This window comes from Peromyscus californicus, unplaced genomic scaffold, assembly GCF_007827085.1.
Source record: "Peromyscus californicus insignis strain IS unplaced genomic scaffold, ASM782708v3 Scaffold_4__1_contigs__length_199733344, whole genome shotgun sequence".
Taxonomy (NCBI): Eukaryota; Metazoa; Chordata; class Mammalia; order Rodentia; family Cricetidae; genus Peromyscus; species Peromyscus californicus.
The window spans coordinates 129,658,837-129,681,216 of NW_026294562.1; the positions used below are offsets into that span (position 1 = coordinate 129,658,837).

At 40.3% G+C, this 22,380-nt stretch overlaps 1 protein-coding gene across 3 annotated transcripts in view; it reads left to right on the forward strand.

Annotated features, from left to right (window-relative positions):
• Mctp2 (multiple C2 and transmembrane domain containing 2) overlaps positions 1–22,380 on the forward strand; it is a 247,018-nt gene that overhangs the window by 198,003 nt on the left and 26,635 nt on the right. For all 3 annotated transcript variants that reach the window (XM_052763048.1, XM_052763050.1, XM_052763051.1), the window contains 2 exons: positions 3,431–3,553; positions 6,177–6,218. In XM_052763048.1, the coding sequence (XP_052619008.1) occupies positions 3,431–3,553; positions 6,177–6,218 (165 nt within the window). The remainder of the gene's footprint in view (positions 1–3,430; positions 3,554–6,176; positions 6,219–22,380) is intronic.

The following is a 22,380-nucleotide window of genomic DNA, read 5'->3' on the forward strand; positions in this document are numbered from 1 at the left end:
TCAGTAATAAAGTGAATACCTCTATGAATTTTCTCATATTAAAACTGAATAGATTTGTGTATATTCTTAATATGATATGATTTATACAGTGGGAACTAAAAGCAAACATCGTGCTTAATGGTAGAGAAATGAAAAACCGGGACAATTTTCATTAAGATTTGGAATTTGACAATAATATCTCTCCCAATATCTTTATGTAGAAGCAATGAAATTAAACAAGAAAAAACAAGTTACAATCGCAAGGAAGGAAGAAACAGAAGAAATTTCTTATACATGGTTTATGTGAATATATTTTAGAAACTCCAGAAAGCCAGAAAAATTTCAGCAAGGTTGATAATTTTAAAAATTAATATATTCAAATTAGGGCTTTTTCATGAAATGATAACCAGATTTTTTTAAAAAAGTATATTTAGGATACAGAGTAACCCAAAATAAAAGAATTAAATGATATATAATAGTTATAAAGTTTTCAAACTTCAGGTAAAAAGTATCTTCAGCAGTAAAACAATATTGCTTTTGGATAGGAAGTTTTTATATTTATGGTAAAATATTCTACCTTGAATTTTTTTTTCTACGTACTGGAAGCTGATACTTACAAATCTTGTGACGCATTTCATAGACTATATGTGAAAGTGTGGCTCAAGTTTGGTTTTAATTTCCCCAAGAGGGCAGTCCTGTGTTTTCCTGTTCTGCATCCTGGGAGGGAGCGCACCTGTTGCTTGCCTGTGAATCTTACCCACCACTGCAGCTGAGGGTCTTTAGCACTCACTTGCCCGTCCACAGCAAGGGACACGTGTCTCTGAGGCTGAGACTGGTTGGTCCAGGTACATGTATATCTTGTATTACACCAGAAGTAATACCTAATTATTTCCTAAGAGCCCTAAAATTTCACAACTTGCTCATTTTAGGATTTCTTAAAGGGATTTATAAACATATATGTATGTTAAATACCTGTAGTTTGAAATATTGGCCACCATTCCCCCTTGTTCAAATCATCTTTACTGAAGGCAATATTTGGCCCATGTTTTGGCTCATTGTGACCTTAGAATCTTCTATCCTGCTCTCTAATTTCTGACATATACAAATCCAGAAGCAACAGTATTAAATAGAGCTGACAGAAAAAAAAATGGTGTTTTGAAATACGACAATTTTCTCACTGTTGCCGAGCATGTCCTGCCAATTCTGCCTATGTTCTTTTCATTCTGTTAGTGTGTAAAGCTGAGTTCATTGTGTATGCACATGCACACACATCTATACCTTTTGCGAGCTAGTTCTAAATGTGATCCCTTTTAACATTATATTTTTAGTTCTTTGAGCATTTCATACATTTACTTTGATCCTTAACCTAACTCCTTCCAGATCTCTTCTCCTCTCAACTTTGTATATTTTAAAATAAAACAAAACAAAAACAAATAAAGCAGCTGAGTTCTGTTTGTGCTGCCCATGCACTCAGAAGTGTGAGTTCATGCACTGTAGTGTCATCAACCTACTAGGGACCAGAGGGCACACCCTTAAAAATACAGAGTCTCCTTCCCCTAGAAACCATCGATTATCTTCAGCTAGGGCCTTGGTGAGGTCATGAGTGTAGTGATCCTGCCATGTCCAGAAGGACAGTTTCACTCCAGTCCTCCTTGACCTCTGGCTCTTACCTCAGTTTTTACACTTCTGCAATGGTCCCCAATCTTTGGGCAAAGGAGTTGTGATACAGATGACCCATTTGCGGCTGAACACTCCACTGGCCGTCATTCTCTGCACTTGGACAAGTTGTTAGTTTCTGCATTAACCAATGTCACCTGAACACAGAAGGGACCCTGATGAGGCCTGAGAGCTACACTAATTTTATGGCTGAAGTATGAATTTAAAGGGCAGTCTGAACCTTGTCCATTTGCCAGAGTAATAGTAGTAGGCTTATCCCTAGAGCCTATGATCTCTCCAACAATGTGTTCTTGTCTAGATTAACATTTCTAGACAAGTGTTTCTTCCTGTGGAGAGGGTCTTAAATTGAATCAGAATGTAGTTGGTTACTCCTACAATCTTCGTGCCACTATTGTATGCTCAGCATATCTTGTAAGCCCAGCCATTTTTGTAGCTCATAGGGTTAACAGCTTGGTGCAAGTGTTGTTGGCTGTTTTCCCCAAGCAGCCTGCATGGCACCTTCCAGCATTATGAATTCTAGCCATCAGGGATGACACTTCCTGGTCAATACCAACTTTATTTCTCCATGTCCTGTTTATATGGTACTGTCTTCAGCAATAGGGTCTTACCATGAAGTTCTGGTTTTCATCCAAGAGCAGTGAGAACACATTGTATTGTTTTGAGTGTCTATGACATTCCTGGTCCACATTTTGGGGGATGTATCCCACATCTGACACAGGGATTTATATTTTTTGGCAACCTATGACTTCTGGGAGGAACATTATCTCCTGTAGAAGGAAACTCCACTTTTATTTCTTTCGATGTATGTATGTATGTATGTATGTATGTATGTATGTATGTACATAGGTATCTATCTATCTATCTATCTATCTATCTGTCTGTCTGTCTGTCTGTCTGTCCGTCCGTCCGTCCGTCCGTCCATCCATCCATCCATCCATCCATCCATCCATCCATCCATCCATCTATCTATCTATCTATCTATCTATCTATCTATCTATCTATCTATCTATCTATGTATTTATGTATCTATCATCTATAGTGTTTCAAACAGTAGGTATCATTTTGCAGCTATCCTCAGTATTAATTAATTTCCCTCAACCTGATCCTCTCCCCTCCCCTCCTATTCCTCTCCACACTTAAACCTCCTTACCTATTATGCCCCTTTCCCCCTTAATGTTACTTGTGTTCTAATAGTCACTCTTCCCTAAGATCTTCCCGACACCCTCAACCAGTGGTCCCTTTCCAGGTCCCTGGTACCCCAAGTTAAACACAGAAATCTAAAGATTTGACATAAGATTCATATGAGAGCATGTAACATTTGACTTTGTGGGTCTCACTATGTCACTTAGTGTACTTTCTAGCTCCATTTATTCACCTGCACATTTCATAACTTCATTTATCTTTGCAGCTGAATAAAATCCCATTGTGTTTAGACCACACATTATCTGTTCACCAGTTAAACGATGTCTAGATTATTTTCATGGTTCATCTATTGTGAATAGAGTAGCTATGAACATGGTTGAACATGTGTCTCTATAATAGGAAATATAGTCCTTTGTGTATATGTCAGTAACAGTATAGCTTGGTCATACAGTTGATCTATTTCTAGGTATTTTAGGAACTGTTGCACTGATTTCCATGGTTGCTGCACACATTTGTACTCTCACCCTTTTGGAGCAATCCCTAAATCTAGTCTCACTATTAGCAATATAAAATTCCCACCCACCCTCTGTTTTATCTAAGAGTCAGGGCCTCTTACTTGTTTTCCCGGCAGGTGTTTTTGGTCACTGTCTGGAATTTTGAACTCTACATGATCCCTCTGGCATTGTTGCTGCTCTTTCTGTACAACTTCCTCAGACCTATGAAAGGGAAGGCCAGCAGCACCCAGGACAGCCAGGTAAGCAAATTCCCAGAGTTTCTCCAACTTCGCAGTAAGGACTAGGATAGCAGCGGAGCATTAGTCCCATGACTAAATCATGACCCGGTCAACTGTTTGAGGCATGAAGAATGAAATACAAGCACAGTTTCAAAACCAGGTATTTTATCACATGCATTCTGGAATCTTTCTTTTATGCTGACTCATAGTCTTACATCTCAGCTGATGTTCTCAATATAAGAGGAAGCCTCTGGATCTTTGCTGCTGTTTCCTCCCTAGAAATCCACAAATCTATCTGGTTTCTGATAGAGTTCCTAGGACTTGCTTTTTAAAGACTAGAGGAAAATCTCTGGAAAGCTGGGTTAGGCCACTGATCCTCTTGAGGTTTATCCAGGGATTACCAACTTTCAGGGTTCTTAGCAAATTGGTGGGAGTAATCCCCCCCACCTCTACTACCAAATGATGTGATTTCTTCTATTGGCCTTCAAAGGCCCTTTATGTGGAAAGACACATGGTCACTTCTGAAGGAAATCCTTGGTACCTGCTTCTTCCCTGTCCCTCCTGACGCTTATCATTGATTCCAGTCTAGAGGGTATTTTTCTCTTCTCAGTGAACAGGAACTTGTATTAGTAACTAGCTTTAGGAACAAATCTTGCCATTTCTGATTTAAGAAATGGGTTTTAAAATCAAGGCTCTAAAATTTTGGTGCCCAATACATTTCTTTCTAAAGTCACCATCTACACATGAGGTTTTTCCATGATTCAAATGCAAACTATTGTCATATGGTTTTTATATTCTCATTTTAAAAAATCATCTTTGAAAGAATAGGTAGAATTTCCAGTTTCATTTAGGATGGAGAAAAATGTAGAAAAATGAGCATTTTTAGTTAGAAGAACCAACTAACAAAAAATGGACTTAAAGTTTGTGTGTATTTATGGACCAGATTTTATATAAGTTAGAAAAACATCTCTAATAGGGAAACATCTGTACTAGTAAATGCTGTCAACTCACATTGGTGCAATATTTAGCCAGATTTTATTTTGTCACCATGTGTATGAGATCTTCTTTATCCTATGTGCAGAAGTGCATATATTTTCTGTGACTACATATGTGTGTACAGATGTGCATAAATATCTTTTTACGGGTAGGAATATAAATTTGCATTGTTAAGAACTTTTTGATTTCAAAAACATATTTAAATTCACTGCTTAATGTAGTCTTGATAAGACAACTGTGAATGAGACAAGAACTTCCATTTTCATTTCATCATTACCTTGTGAGAGGAACGTTTGGAGCAGCAGAGTGATGGGCCCAAAGTCACAGGGACAAACTGCAGAAATCATGTCTCAAAATGATGACATCTAACTTTCCCAACTGTAATGTGTTTACCCCTGCTAACCTTTCTTTGCTGCATTCCTACATGTCTATTGGCTTATATGAGACATGAATGAATAAGCTAATCCCCTATACAGTCAGTGAGTATAGTTCAGACTGACAGCTGGAGCTCATGAGGATTAACAGAGGGAAGGAAGCACCAGTCTGAGAGAAGTTACGTTCTTGACTGCTCGGAGATTTGATAGAATAGAGTACAGCACTCTGGTCACTCCACGGTCACTACTTTTAGCAGTTGGAATGCAGAACATTGCTTTAAGTTGGTGGAACGGTACTAAACAGGAAGTCTGACCTTCGTGTGTGTTAAGCAGAAAGGTAAGTCTTCAAGTTGAAAAGGTCCCTGGTTTTCTAATACTGAGTGTTCTTCCCCAGCTCCTGAACCCATCTGATTATAGCAACTGATGGTAATTTTCCCCTCCTCCTCCTCCTCCTCCTCCTCCTCCTCCTCCTCCTCCTCTTCTTTTTCTTCTTTTGAGATTAGATCTCATTATATAGCATGAGCACTGGCTATGTAGAGCCTAGCCTCAAACTCAAGGAGATCCCTCTTCCTCTGTCACCCGGGTGCTGGGAGTAAGGCATGTGTCAATGTATCTGACCGCTGTTCACTTTTAGACATTGCATTTATATATGTGAAATGTTCCTGTTAAGCAGATGGGATTTCTAAAGGGCTCTGAACAAACCCAGTAGCAACACAGATGCCATCCAGCACTTGCTCTAAAGTCATGCACCTGTTAGTCAATATCAAAGCCTTCAGTTTTCTTCCCTGCTCTGTTCCTGCAACCCCAAGGGAGAAAATGTAACATTCTTAGTGATGACTCTATTCAGACTAGTGCATTTTCTGTTGTAGAATGTTTCAGTCATGGCAGCAAAGAGAAAGAAGTGGTCCCCATAATTATGAGTTTAGTAATTAGCCTTAACATAGTACTTGGTTTATTTTCCAGACAAGAACAAAACTATTTACAGAAAGGATCAACTGCTATGCAGCTTTGAAGCTGGATACTGTCAAAGACTACTTGCACAATAGCTTTATTTATACCTAATGGTTCCAAGTAGACTGTGCATAATGTTTACAACCTTGCCACAGTGCCCCTGCACTTTAAAAGTATGATTTTTTAAAAGAGGATATAATGAGTTTTAAAGCATGCTAATGTTTCAGCTCTGTAAAGAAAACTTAACAATGTGTGTTTCCATTTGCATTGAACAATCCCAGTTGATGCTTACTTGATTAACAAGCTATGGGGTTTCCTTTCAGGAGAGCACAGACATAGAGGAGGAAGAGGAAGAGGAGGAGAAGGTGAGTGGTATACTAATGACAGACCCTTAATGGTGGCCACCCTGTTTCCCCAGGTTCTGTCTGTTTTGGCTTTTGGGCATTATGTAATATTATAAAAATACTATGGTTTAAAAAAATCAACCCCTTGCTTATTTAAAATGGAATGCTTACAATATTTACTTTTCCTCTGACATACATCATAGTAGTAACAACTACCTTTCATATCTCACAATGATTATTTTTTTAATGATAATGTGTTCCTTGTTTTGATGGATAGTGTGGTATTCAGTTTTTTCCCAAGATTTTTAAAAAAGCAGATGGAAAGAGGGCAAAACATGAGCAAAGAAGTGGACTTTTTTAAGAATCAGGATGCAAGCCAAGATAGTCCTTTCCATCGGTGAAAGCAAGCCTGAGAAGTCAAGAGCAAATCAAGGGAAGTGGCTGCTGCTTCAGGTTCACGTCCGCGCTGTGGGGTGGTCACCCACTTCTGAGCCTGTCACTTTCCCAGCTGTTGCTGGCAGAGTTCTCTGCTATATGTCTGTGTACAGCTGTCCTTTTCCTTCTCCTGGGAGAATCTCTCAAATCTGCTGCTTTTGTTGTCATTACACTTTCAGACAAACCTTCTGGAACCAAATGGAAAAAAAAAAAAAAAAAAGAAGTGAAGTACCATGAGAGGCTTTGAGTTTAATGGACTTCCAGTCCCTCAAACCTGGCCTTGTGTGGGGCTGTGGCGGTGGTGTGGAGTGGCTTGTGGGAGAGGAAAGGGCGGACAGGAGGACCCAAAGAGCAAGCGTGCAATATAAATGCCTGCTGAACAGACATTAATTCCAAGACTGGTTCTGTGACACTGGAGCCTTACAGTTAATTGAGGGGACCAGATGGTTCTGCCCATTTGAAGCAAATGAGTGTGTTACAGAGTGAGTCTTATCTGTTGTCTGAAGGTGATCATTATTAAAGACATGATGGAAAAAAGCACGTATATTTAACAAAATATATCTGTTTCTTTCCAGAATAGAGGTGATAGCAATGTAAACTTCTTCTTTAATGATTATTGATGAACTGACTAGAGTGGTTTCAGAATGATCAAACCATTGAATAGCAGGTGAATACCAATCTCAGTGCACGGAGAGATGTTTTGCCAGAGAAAATTACAAGTAGTTATTTTAAACTTATCCGAGGCCCCTGGCAAGGCTGACCCCTTATAGTTCTGATGACCAGGTATAAGTTGGAGTTCCTATAACCCACCCCTGAGGTTTAATAAGTTTCTCGGTTTGTTCACAAAACTCGGGAAAATACTTCCCTTCACTGGCTTATTTATGATTCAGTTTAGGAGCAACCAAATAGAAGAGATGCACAGGGCCAATCCTGGGGCAACATGGGACTTCTGCGCTTACCCTGGGCCCAGGAATTCCTTACATTAGTCTACACAGAGTGCTCCTGACGCTGTTTGTGTTTCTATTATTCTGTGCATGGAGGGTTCTCTATCACTACAAGATTGATTACGTAAGTTAGTGACCACTGGTGATAGAGGAGCCTGTCTCTTCATTTGGAGGGTAGCTTGGGAGTGGGGTACACCTTCAAATTTGAGCCCTATCATCAGATGCATGGCAGGAAGCTGCCCCTGTTTATTGAAGACGCCATACTCAACTTAAACTCAGGTGTGTCCGAACAGGGCTTGTTCTGCGCAGCAGCCAGTACTCCTTCCACCCTCGTGGATCTGGACCTGTTTCAGGAACTAAAGACAAAACCAAATATAATGGAATATACTCCCGCTGCTCTTATCACTTAGCAAAACACAAACGCTTTGAGAGCTCTGGCCACCAGCCAGGAACCAAGACAAAATATGTATTTCTTATTATATCACAATATCACACCAGGCGAAATTTAAATCTTTTTAAAAACCAAAGCTTAAAAGTGAGGCAAATTTCGATTCATCCAAATCTGTTTAAATGTGCCACCCTTGAAAGAGGACCACACTTACCCCCTAGGGACAGTTGTGACAGAAGATCTTCAACATAGCACCTAACGAAAAGCTTCCGACAGGAGGAAATGGACCTGTTCATCATGCCTCATAAGTGTACTACTAGTGCTTGTGAGGCTGAGGCAGGAGGATTACTGTGAGTTTAAGAACAGCCTGGGGTATAGAGTGAAATACTATGTCAAACAATCATAAACAAAACACATAAAACACTGGATGAAAAAATATCATATGATCTCTTCCACCAGGCAGATATAAACACGGCTTCTCACCCGTGATAGGGCACAATGGAAAAACCAAGGCACACTTTCACCATGGGCAAACCTGTGACCCCAATGGGTTTATGGAGCTTATTATAGAACATGGGTGAGGGAGTACTACGGGAACATGGGTGACCCCCAAAGCAGCTGTACCACTGAAAAGTCTCACCCAAGCATAAATGACAACTTCCCCCAAAGCTGCATGGGTGAAGTCCCCCTGCGGCTAACCTTCCACAGTCTATGCACTCTGAGATCTCCAGAGATCACGAGACTGTGTGAAATTAGAGCACAATCACATATAGCTGACTTGGAGGTGTGGTGGGGGGAGTGGCTAGAACCCCCGAGTGAGGGTCCAGTGACCCTCTTCACTACTTCCTTCTATAGGTGAATGTTAGCAGTTAATGGGCCCGCTCTTAAGGGTCTCTTGCAAGCAGCCACAGCTACAGGGATCAAGAGAATGGCTCTTATACACTCTTAAACAGCCTTTCAGGCAGCACATTCCAATCTAGAGCCTAACCCAGAATGTGGTTCCAGAGAGAACCTGGAGTTCTGGAGATGGAGCAATATGTGCTATGTTTCAAATCTTTCTGGGCAAGGATGACCACAGAAAGCATCTAAAAGTGGCATCCACAGAGAAGGGCCAGGACCTAGTGAGGACCAACACACAATAGTGCTATCAACTTGTCCCATGTGCGGAGGGTTGGCAGTGGGGCTGTCCTCACTCACTTCAGGGTATATTCATTTCTGAGACATTGCTATTAAGGTATTCCATTCCTAGTTTGGTCATAACCATGGTGCTTTGTTTCCATAGTTTTATATTTTTATATAGTTTCTAAAGAAAAAAACCTAAAATGAAAAAAAAAAGCTATCTATGATCTTTTTGATAAACATATCTTTCTGTTGCTAGAGAGCCTGGCGTATTTTTAGTCTCCGCCCATATCATGTCACTCTTGCTACTTGTCTAAGGGTTTCTATGGCTACGACAAAACACCATGACCTAAAGCAACTTGGGGAGGCGAGGGTTTATTTCAATTTACTCTTTCACAGCACAGTCTATCACTGAGGAAAAAAATCAGGGCATGAAATTCAAGCAGAGCGGGAACCTAGAGGCAGGAACTGATGCAGAGGTCATGGAGGGGTGCTGCTTACTAGCTTGTTCCTAAGGGCTTATTCAGCTTGCTTTCTTATAGCACCTAGGACTACCAGCCCAGGGGTAGAACCCCACTCAGTTAGATGAACCCTTCTATATCCATTATCAATCAAGAAAAATGTCCTATAGACTTACCCACCGGCCAGTCTGCTAGGGGCATTTTCTCAATTGAAGTTCCCTTTTCCCAAATGACTCTAGCTTGTGTCAAGCTGACATAAAACTAGCCAGCACACTTCTGTTGTGGATTTGCTAAACTAGAATTCTTAAGCTTCAAGTTCAACATTATGAGGGTATATCCCACATGTTCTAATGCATCGTTTCCTCTCTGTGGACAGGACCCCAGTACCATGATGTGCTTGTCTGAGACCTGGCCAGGCACTGACAGGGTCACTCCCCACCACAGAGGATTGTTGAATGATCCCCATGGCTTCTGCTGTGTGTTGGACGTGACAGAACAAGCTTCTGGGATTTGTAACATACCTGATCCAAGAGGATTCATTTACAAATTATAAACACACAGCCATTCCCAGCAAAAGTGGAAGGGAGGGAAGCTACTCTCTACCCCACCCATCTATCTTGAGAGTGACATGCCTTTATCTCCAGTTCCCCTTCCCAGAAAACATCATCACAGATGACAGAAGATGAAAGGCTGCCCGGGCCCCTTGGCCCAGCTTCTTCAGGGGGTGAATGCACTCCCCTCTTCTGCCTCTCTCTGACTCATAGACCAGGACAAACATGGTCTGGGGTCTGTCATACTTTTATTGTCTGGAATACAGATGGTCATAAAATGACATCACTGTAGCCTCTGGTTCCTTATCATTGTTAACAGCACACTGTAGTCATCTGAGTTAGAAACCAGACTGGATGCCACAATTCTGCCTTCTTTTCTGTTGTAATAGCACATACATCTTTCAGGTAACTAGATTTGGGGCTTTTAAGGAATGAAGCGTACAGACTAAACTTTGAAGAAAGAAAAATCCTTATTTCTTATACCAGATGGTCCATGTAAGAAATTGCTTGTTGCAAGTCTAGTTTTCTAGGGACCCCCATAACAAACAGATAATGGCTGAGTTCAGCCAACAACAATCAGTTAGCATTTTCTATTTTTATTAGATTTCCTATGTGGAATCTTCCATGTGGACCTTATTTGTACGGATGGACTACAATGAAAATTGCATTAATTTTCTACACAGTAAAGGTCAGTAATTGAAGCATGAACCAAGAAACGATTGTGTAAAATGCTGTACCCCATACTTATGAAAGGTCATGTAAGACAATAATATCTTGTTTTCATTGCTGAAGGTATAAATACTTTCCAGAGAGTTTCTTTCTTGTGCCATTCCAATGGTCACTTACATAGACTATTCCAGCATATACTATTAGCATCAGGAAGAAGGAAGCATAATAGAATGTAATAAAAATAAAAAAAAAAACTTGTTTCTAGCTATCAGAAGAAAGCTTCCTCTGATGGTCACAGTGTAGATTAGTTTTTGTAGAACTAGACTGCCAGGGGACTTGAATGGCTTCTTTCAAGGTCATTGATGACATCACAGATGCCGGTCAGTGTTTTCGAGAAAAGAAATCCATCCCTTTATATGAGTTATGGATAAAATAAAGATAACGGGTATGTTTCTTTAAACGAGAAATGTTTAAGCATTCCATTGAGGGGCATTCTGTAATGAACAAGGATAAATGAGCATTACTTGTACTATTCCCACTTAGAAAACTTAGCACACTGAGTCACAAGAGATGCCCCAATGGTAAAAACCATTCACTGCTCTTCCAGGGGTCCTGAGTTCAGTTTCCAGCCCCCACATCAGGTGGTACATATATAAGTCCAGTTCCAGGGGATCTACTGCCCTCTTATGGTCTCTGTGGGTACTTACATGCATGTGATGTGCATACATACACTCAGACACACACACACACACACACACACACACACACACACATTAGAAAATAACTGTTTAAAAACATAGAATGCCATCATTGTCTTAAGTTGTCACAGTCAACTTTTAAGATGCCTTTCCAGCTTCCAAACTGACCTGCACCCGTGGCATGCATTTGGAAGTTTCTTGCAGAGTACTTTGGTGAGGTGCCCAAAGCTACCAAGGTTAATTCCTAAAAAGGTCAATCTTCTGTTCCCTTAACCTAAGAATACTATTGGCCATGGAGTGTCTGACAATCTCAGTCTATCAGAAGGAGGATTTTTGCTTATTGCTGTTTGTGTCTTCTTAAGAAAATAAATAGCAACAGCAGCTCTTTTGTGTGTATGTGTGTGTGTGTCCCCCCCCACACACACATACACACACACACACACACACACACACACACACACACACACACACACACACTATGTAGGTCAAGCAATGATTTCTGTTAATTATAGGACACAATGCCTGTTATTAATGCCAGAGTATGGCATTGTTAAGAAAAGAAAAGCTCCAGCAAGCTTCTTTGAACAGTTAGCTTTTGATATGTAATCATGTGTGCACATATGCGTACACAACTTCAGAACAAGCACAACCTATATGGAGGACATGGTGCAGAGAACCTGATCATGGAAATTTCCAGGGCAGTAATGTAAATGGTCATTCTGATTTAAGCTCTGATAATTGGATTTAATTTTTTTTTTTTTGATGCAGTGGTTTTCTGGATAGGGTTCCTATGACACTGTGTTACTTTCAAGGTTTTAGTAGGAGAATGGGTTGCAGCCAACTCTTAATGACCAGTGTATGGATGTTTTGAATCACAAGAGGGCAAATTTCTGAGTTCATAGACTCGCTTAACATGTTATCTCATGTACATTTCCTTTTTTGAAAATCCAGTCTCCATTATTCAAAGGGTTGGGACTTCATTTCAAACTTCAGAAGTAACCCCAAAGTGTTCTCAACCTGGTCCTTGGAGCATTATTTGGATATCTTGCTTGTTATGACACTGAGCAGTGTCCTTGTACTTGAAGATGTTTTAAAACATGCACTGTAAGTGGGTTTCTTGGTATGTGCTTTCAAACAATATGAAGCAAGACATGCCAGGCTGTAAATTCCACAAGTCTTCTATGCTGCTATTAGGTAGCACTACTATTTAAAAGCTTAGAGTCCAAGGCTCTGCTTCTTCAGTAGCTGGTGCTACATCAAGCTGTTTACTTTCCCACTGTCTAAAATCATTCCATGAAGCTAAGGTAGTAGAATAAACTGGCCATTGTATCCTGGTTATCCACTGGCCATTTGTCTTATTAGTAAGTTTTGTTTTCCCAATCTTACACGAGCAAACTATGCATTCCAGTACCCTTCTCTCCCCTCCTGTTTCTAGCCTATCTCTGCCATTCCTGCCTCCACTCCCTAAAAATATTTTCTCCATTTATTAGTTGTGGTTTTGTTTATTGTTTTTAATAGTTTTGAGGCTGGCTGTGTTGACATGAATTTGAAACTAACCCTCAGAGCTTAGAGAGATCAACGTTTGCTACTCATTTTTGAGGGTGGGGAGCTACTAATGGTTGCCTTTGTCTTTCCCAATGAAACCTGCTGTTTCAATGTGGCCCACCCTCACCCTGTGTCCCAACTATCCACAAAGTTTACAAGATACATCTTAGACAGTTTATAAGTTAATTGACGGTTTATAAAACAATTGATAGAAAACAGAGTTATCATATTTTTCCTACTGGAAAAGTAAATACTGCATGAAGAATGACTTTAACAGTATTAATTTAAAACAAGCTGGTAAGACATTTAAGTATTCAAACTCATGTAAATATTAGTAACTTTATAATGTTCAGGCATTGTGGGCTTTTATGTCCTTTAACTCATTCAACACTCAGAATATACCACTAGCTATTAATTTCCCTATGCATTAATTAACAAACCTCATTTAAGAGAAATTAATGCATCTGAGATTTCTCTGTCAAATTCACAGTGGGATTCAAATCCAGATCCTCTGGCCTAAATCTTATTTGTAAACTGTGTTACATTCTTTAGAAACAAGCATGCCATTCATTCATTCATTCATTCATTCATTCATTCCACACTGTAGCAACAGCAGCAGCATTTGCTTATTTTTTTTCTCTGTAGCAGAATTCCTGTGAATATAAATGCCATGGCCACACAGGTGCTCCCATGAGAACCACAATATTGGATGAGTCACCCTTGCACAAAGTTAGGAAATAGTTGAGGCAGTTGGGAGGAAACGTTAAGGGAATCAGGCCTGCTTATAGGAGCTGATGTTTGGGTCAAGTAATATAAGAATTACCTTTAGCTTTTTTAATATGTGTATATGTGTTGTATGTACTTACTATTGTGGATATGTGCACACAGGAGTGTGGAGGCCAGGGGTCAAGGTCAGATGTCTTTTCTACCCACTCTTCATCTTTTATTTTCTGAGACAAGGTTTCTTACTGAACTTGAAGCTTATCAATTCAACTAGGTGAGCCAGCCAATGAGCTTCAGGGATCCATCTGCCTGTTTCACCCCACTAACTCCTTTCCAGATGAGTGCTGTCATATCTAGCCTTTTAGGTTTATTTCTGGGGACCCAAACCAACATTCTTACACTAGGATGACAGGTGCTTTACTGACTGAGTCATATTCCTAGCTCTGCCTTTTACTGTTCTTAATCAGATGAATATCTTACCCACTAGTCCCCTCCCTCTCTTAACTAGGAGGAGGGTAAAGGATCCATGCAACAAAGCCATCACTTACTGTGCATCTGTCTGCAGTAGCCCCGACTACAGAAGCCATGGGTCCTCCTTACCTTGTGGCAGCATCTATTTGTCAGCTGGCCCAGGGAAGTGATAATGGAATCAGTCCACCCAGCCTTTGAGTCGCCAAAATTATGGACTGCTGCCACCTTTTCAGTTGTATGTTTCCAGTATCTTTCTCAGGATGTTTTGGATTGTGTGCTTTCCTGTTCTCACCCTTTCATTTGACACCAGACAAGACTTCTGTTTCAAGGCAAAAGCACATGTTGGTAACACCAGGGTAGAATTCTTTGTGAAGATCAGATGGTTAAAGCAGAATAAAGATGCTTAGAATCAGCATTGATTCAAAACTTGAACAGTTTTGTATTCATTTCTCAAAGAGAAAAATATACTTGAGACAAAGTACTTTTCAGAAAGAGCATACGTTGCCTCCTCCTCCTCCTCCTCCTCCTCCTCCTCCTCCTATTAAAACATAATCTTTGAGGCTGGAAAGATGGCTCAGTGGTTAAGAGCACCAGCTACTCTTCCAGAGGACCCAGTGGGATCAATCCCAGAGTCCAAGCGACAGCTTGCAATGCCTGTAACTCCACTGCAGAGGATTCTAGTGTGGTGCACAGTAATACATGTGGGTGAAAACACAATACATATAAAATAAAAATAAATAAATCTAATGCCGTCTTTGTACATGCATGTTTATAAGTACGACTGTGGATATCTCACCATAATACACTTATAAACATCAGAGAACATCCTTGGATGTTGGTCCTTCCCTTCTACTTGGAAAGACAGGATCTTTTTGGTTTTCACAGCTGTGTGCTCCAGGCAAGCTTTCCCATGAGTTTCTACCCAAGCCTCCAGTTTTAATAGCATGCACCATGATATTGACTCTACCTGTGCACATGAACGTGCCTCGTGGGGCTAAATCCTGAAGTCCATTCCTAGTTCGTAAAGCTAGGGTTCGCAAGGAACAATTTTTAATCTCATGTAGCAGAAATACTGTTTCTTCATCCTCATTAGCACAGATATTAAGTTTTTTTCATGTTAAATGCCACTCAATCAATTTCTGATGTTGATCATTCAAATTTTCAAGTTACAGGCTTCTAATATTCAATGAATTAAAAGAAGCAATCCATTCCCCTTGTCTAAAGTTCCAGTTTTACATCTTTCATCTGGGTGGCTGGCATTACTGGGAGGATCTTGAGATGAAAATTTTGCCTTGATCCTTTGGGGACTTGTAAGCATTCTTTGACAAACACCACTCAATTTTTAAGCATGTCAAAAATATTTTTTCTGACAGGGTCAATTTTCAGGAATATCTCCCTGGTTTTGCTTAGATAATTAATAGAGAAATGAGTGATTTTCTAAACCAGAACAAGCAGGAAAGATTTAAAGTAACACACTGATTATATAATTAATCCTCAGTTATAAATTCATTTTGATGGTGTTAATTCTCTCCCAGAGGCTCAAAGCTCCTTTATTGCACCTATGGAGCTGTGTTCACTAGAGACACAGGGTAGGCAACAAGGCCTTAAGGAAGGAAAGCTCGCCTGATACATGCCTTGTGTTTTGTTTGCTTTAAAAGAGCGAGCAGCTATGTTATGCCACAGGCACATTATTGATCCTTCTTTTGACTCTCTTTAAGACTCAGCCAAAGACTCAAACCTCCTGGTGCTCTATAAACAAATGCACAATTGAAAGATGGTGATTTTGCATTCATCTTTACATGATAAGCACCTTTAAGTTAAGAGTTGGCCCTTGTCCTGTTTTTGTCTTCCTGTCAACGTCACTCATTCTTCCAGTGCATTAAACCAATGGAAGCAGGAACTGGTGTGCTGGAACAATGGGTAAAAGCGGCCACTGTCACTGGGTACTCAAACAGGAGGACCTGAGTTCACATCCCCAGCACCCACACAAGCAACTAAAAGGTACAGCAGCCCACTTGTAATACTAGCACATGGGAGGTTGAAACTGGATCCCAAGAACAAGCTGGCCACCTAAACTAGTAAAACAGCAAGCCCTGGGCTCAATTAAGAAAGCCTGCCTAATACATAAAGTAGAGAATGACAAAGACAATGATATCACCCCCTGGCCTCTGCTTCCATACGCACCCCTCACCCACATACACAGATGTGCCAACAGGCACACAGACACACATATCACGTGCCCACATCTAACAAAAAGAAACCTGGTAAAATTGGATTCTGGATTTGAAATCTTCATTTTTTGTTTTTCCTGCTCCGCCTGCTATTGCTGACAGGTGCTTGCACATCGAGTAGCCCCTCAGTCATGAGGATTTCACTTAGGCCTCTATCCTTTTACAGGTTTATAATCATAAAGAAGACCTGCTGTGGCTATGTGGTCAGTTGCAATCATCTTGTTCATTTGTGCAGTCACGCCAGCGGTCATCACTATTTTTCTAAACACAGTTCTCTGTATGAACCGGGAGCCTCTCTGGTGAAAGGACTCGAGGCATGCAGCCGCTGCCTGTCTTTCTGAATGAATCACTCTTACTCTTCCCAGGCAGTGTGGTGTCAGCAGCAGATGCGATGTTGTGTCTGCTAAACTGTTATCACCACATCCCCTGGTTCAATCTGAGATGTGTAAATAAAGCCAGCGGGATGCACATCCAGCTGCTAGACAATCTCTCAGAGCATTGGGGCAACATGAACAGACTTGTTCCAGAACAGCCTTTCTTAAGAAACCTAAACTCACCCCAGTATTCTTTAAGCTAGACAAAAGGCTGCTCATCTTTTGTCTTTTTGCCTACTTGAAGCGAAGGGGTTCGTGTTAATTACTGTACCAGGTAATTTACATAAGTGATAAAGTTCTTTCCTGATTGGTTTTTGTCAACATTATACAAAGGAGGCATGTCTTAAAAGAGAGGATCTTAACTGAGAAGCTCTACCCACAAGACCGGCCTGTAGGCATGGCTATGGAGCATTTTCTGATGAATGGTTGATATGGGAGGGTCCAGCCCACTGGAGGTGGTGCCATGCTTGGGTTTTTAGTCCTCAGCTGTGTAAGAAAGCAGGCTGACTAAGTGAGTAAGCGGCATTCTTCCATGGTTTCTGCTTCAGTTCCTGCCTTGAGTCAGGGTCAAGATTATGTGAGTTTTGGTTTCCAGAACTGCGACTAAGACTCACAGGGTAAAGGTCATCATGTTCACTGCTGTGACGATTCTCTGAGTCCTCTGGGTTCAGGTTCTGGTCCTCAGGTGCTTGTGTGGAAGCGAGGGTAGTGAGCTGTAATGATGTCAGGCATCATACCCAAGGAAGGGATTAGTGTTGGTCTTGCAGAATGGAGTGTTTGCTCCTAGAAGGGTGTTATGAAGTGAGAGCACCCTGCCTGCCTGGCCCCTCTTGCAAATGTCAGTTTCCTTTTCTGTGTCTCTGTAATGTTGTAATATTACCAGAGGAAGCTCACCAAAATGCTGGTACCATGCTATTTGAATCATCCAGTCGTGGGAATTGTGAGCCAAATACCTTCTTTACTTTGTAAAATCACTCACCTCATGTTTTCTGTTGCAGCAATCCAAGTAAGTTAATGTACACACAAAGCTCTCATGTACTCTGTCATAGCAATCCAAGTAAGTTATTGTACACCCAAAGCTCATCCATGACAGGACCAGAGCAGCACCCTCTTCCCCTCAACTCTGTAGATGACTGTTATTCAGAGCTATACCCTTGCTTTCCTCAAAATGCAACTACTACTAAAGGTTTTGTGTGCATTGCTATATAGGTAGATGTCACTTTTAAAACTGTAAAATTGGTGTACCTTATTTGACATAATTTTGCAGTGTAGCAAGTGAGTAAAATGTTGGCTACTATAAAGATTAGTGTTTCCAGAATGTGCAGGTCTATGGAGTTCATATGCCTTAGGAGTTTTATTTTACATTTTATCTAAATTTTCATCTATTGATCTAAAAGTCACCGATTACCTGTCAGTTTTTTCTTAGATGAAAATGGAATGAAACATTCCTCGAAAATATTTTCAAAAGGCATCAAATAGTACACATTCTTATGAATGCTGCACAAGAAAATCCCAGAGGAAATACGAGGGAGGAACACCTAGCAGGAGCCCGTTTCTCAAAATGATGCGTTGTATAAAAAGTAGAGAGAACAGAAACCCATAGACACACAGAGAACAAATGGCAGAAAGAACAAATACCGGATGAATGGATACTTTTAAAAAAGACCACCTGCATATATGTTACAGTTGTGTAGCTTGGTCCTTTTGTGGGACTCCTAACAGCAGGAGCAGGGGCTGTCTCCGACTCCTTTGCTGGCTTTTGGAACCCTACTCCTCATACTGGGTTGCCTTGTCCAGCCTTAATACATGGGGAGGTGCTTAGTCTTATGCAATTTGATATGTCATGTTTTGTTGATACTCATGGGAGACCTGCTCTTTCCTAAACAGAAAAGGAAGTGTGTATTGGGTGGGAACAGAGCAGGGCTGTGGAGAGAGACTAGGAGGAGAGAAGGGAGGAGAAACTGCAGCTGGGATGTAAAATAAATAAATACATAAATAAATAAATAAAATGTAAAAAATGCCTCCCCAAACATATGACACTTCTTCTACCGAGTGACACATTCTTACCAGTTGCTAGTGCTGGTTTAAGTCCATTGGCACATACTTGTCAACACAGACAAATTCCTTACTGTCTCTATACTCTAGCTTCCTGGAAATAGGACGAGTGCTGGTATCTGTGTGACATGCCCATTGACAGATGGGTGACTTAAAAGATAACTTCAGATGTGCAGAAAAGGAGCCAGTGTGTTCCTGGATGACTAAGAGGTGGAAGTATGGTGTGACATAAGAGGACAGAAAGCAGTCAGTGTGGGTGAGCATCCTGAGGAGGCTTCTCTAATCCCATGGAACTTGAATCTGACTGTTCAGTTTCATGCATTCATGACACATAGAACCTTGCGTGATGTCTATGCACTTGCCAGTTTCCCAGGTCACTGTCAGTAGTGCTTGGACATTATTGCACACATAAGTCCCTGCTCTTTCACTGTATCCACTCATATCTCCATCGAGAAAGCATCTTAGCCCTGAGGAGTCCCCACTGCAATTCTGTGGATCCTCAGAATATAGATAGAGCCAGCTGGTCTTATCTATTGGTCTAATAAGTTCCACCAGTGAGCAGCACAATGGGAGGGTGTGGATGATGTTAATCACATATATAACTACGAAAGTACAAATACCACCTTCCTGTAGTGTAGAGGCTGCTATGTCTTGATCAGCACAGAGAAACATTGTTGAAAGACCACCAGAGCCATTCAGAGAACAGAAGGTATCCTTGACCCTAACCATGAGGATACATCCTTCAGCTGGACATATCCCGTGTCATGTATGAACATCAAATGACTTGTGTAAGGATTCTGTAGAGGCATGGGAATGCACGAAGAAATGCACCTCATCTGAATGAATAAAAAGAATTGATCCCTTTCTGTACCAATAAATTTCAGAGGAAAAGGATATATCATGCATCCCTGTTTTTCCAAAAAGCTTCTGTTCATTAATAGCCTCCATTTTAGAGCTAAATATTATATTTAATAATTACATCAAAACAATATGGAATAAGTTGCTTAGGTTCCCAGATTTTTTCAGTGGCCATTACTAGTATCCTTTGAAATGCATGTGTGGGTAGTAAACTTTTCAAAGACAAACAGTAGGTTAAACCTAGCAGACAAGCAGCAATTATCCATCTGTGATTCCTTCCACAGGTTGGAACTACCCTTAGAGGTAAGGCTGTGAATGATCACTGGTAGAACAAAATACCTGCCCCTTCTTGTCTCAGGGACTGGAGGAAACCCACCCCATTCCTCCGCCTCATCATCCACCGGTTATAGGTTATACTAGCCTACCACGCCATGACTGTCACCTGGGCTATAGGATACACAAAATCTCCAAACTGCCAATTCCAAATGGTTAGTTGGAGGATTAAGAAGTTATAGAGTAAATGTACATGGAATATATTCAGAGTTTAGTCCATGTCATTGATAGGATGATGGGAAAATAGTGTAAATACAGGAATAGAAGGTTTTATTTTGTCTATTATATTGAATAATTTTGCACTTTTAAAACTTGGATAGTACACATCAATATTTAAATAAGATTTATACAAATGTATATAGTTAATTAATAATCAGGGTCTGATAATAGTGCTATAACTAGTTGTTGGTGTGCTGGCTATATTTTAGATTGCTTGGTGTTCCTATAATAAAATACCCAGGGCTAGGACAGGCTCTTTGTAGAAAGGCCTATGTAGTTCATGATCATGATAGTGGGGATGGCTGGTGCCTTGGTGGGGTCCTTTAGCTATGTTACATCGTAGAGGAGAGAAAATAGCCAAGCACATGGTAACCATGCTTTAGTTCAAATTATGATAAAAAATATTTGAACATCAAATATATTTAGAAATGGGAGAAAATAATGAATCCATGGGTCATTCAGAATAAATTCTATAAAATAGTCAAATAAGCAAACATCTCATGGGAAGCACTGTCTTTAAAAATGTGTAACAGAAGAAGTTCATAGCAATAGGTATAAAATATACCCTGGGTGTATAAATTTGATATTACAGTACAGAATTGAGACTATCTTCCGTCATGCTTGTGAGTTTTCAGGGAACCTAAGCTCTGGTTGAGAAAGTTTCTCTTAATTTTATCTACAGTGGTGTCAATTAGGATGCTGATTAAATGACCATTCAGTTCAGCTCTGAAGATGGTTAAGAACACCTTTGTGGATATTAGAAATGAGAAGACGAAAGGCCATAGCATGGACATCCTGTGACATACGATAGAAGACGAAAGTAGAGCTGAAAAGAGAGTGTATTTATTGAGTGCAATTGAGTGTTTGGACCACAGACGACCTTCCTTATGTGTCACTTCCAAATACTCAACCGACATGAAGACTTTTTCATTTTAATATATACATATATATGTTTTTGTTTTGAAACAATTCGTTGTGAAAATAAAATGGAATCATTTTATAATTTGGCTAATATAATCCAAGTGACTTAGTTGATAAATAATTTTAAAAGTACAGGATCTTGATTACTCTGACTCAAAAAAAAATATGCAAGTCTGAGTCTTATCTGTGGATACCGAACACTCAAAGCAAAACGTCAAATTCATTTAAAAACTGAAAAAGGATGCTGTCACAATCCTTCATGAGTTTGCTGTACTAATTAACACTTTCTTCCTATCAGAACCTTAAGTTTTGGCTGTTTTTTTGGGGGGTGGAATCAAACAATAAAAATGAGGAGTTTTTTAGAAAATTGAGCCACACGGAAATTTGAGTCATTTTCCAAGAAATTGTTTTGACCTAAAGTCAAGGCTACTGCAAGGGGGAAGCTCCTTTGCCCTTTGGGTCAAGTTCCCCAGAGCCTTGGAATGCTCCTTTGTAAACACACAGGGCTTATGTAGCAGACAGAGATGGGTTTTGACCATTGTGTCTATTCATAGGCAGTTGTGGGTTGCTGAGTATGAATGAGGTTGCCTTAGCAGCATGTCTAACTTTTAGCACACACTGCTTAAAGAATGATAGTAAGTGGAAAATAAATTAAAATTAAGGGAGAGAGTGAAACTGTCTCACAAAGCTGCCATTGCAAGAAGCAGCAGCAACCTCAGTGTTTCCTTCTGCACCAAATGATGGGGTAGGTACTACTTTAGTCCCTGAGGGATTAATACACCCTCTCTTTATATAAATACACTGCCCTCTTGGTGTATTTCCCTGCAACCACCACAGAGGACGTTTGCTTCCTGATTCTATTTATGACTCTATTTAAATGAAGCAGAAAAAGAAGATGAAAACAACGAGTTTGTTTGTTTTTCTTTCTTTTGCAGGATAGAGAATATCTTAGGAGTGTTCCCTTAGGATTGTCTACATGGTGATTTGTCATAACTCTAACCCAAGCAGCATTCTCAATAAGAAAGTTCGATAAAGACCCTTGCTGTATACAGCAAGTGCAGTAGGCTGAACTGATGCAGAGAGACAATAGCAGAGAAGAACACAAGCCAAGAAATAGTGTAAGAATATCAGTGTAGGAATTTCCCTTCCTTGGGCGTTTGAATAATTACTAAATTATGTTTATAGTGT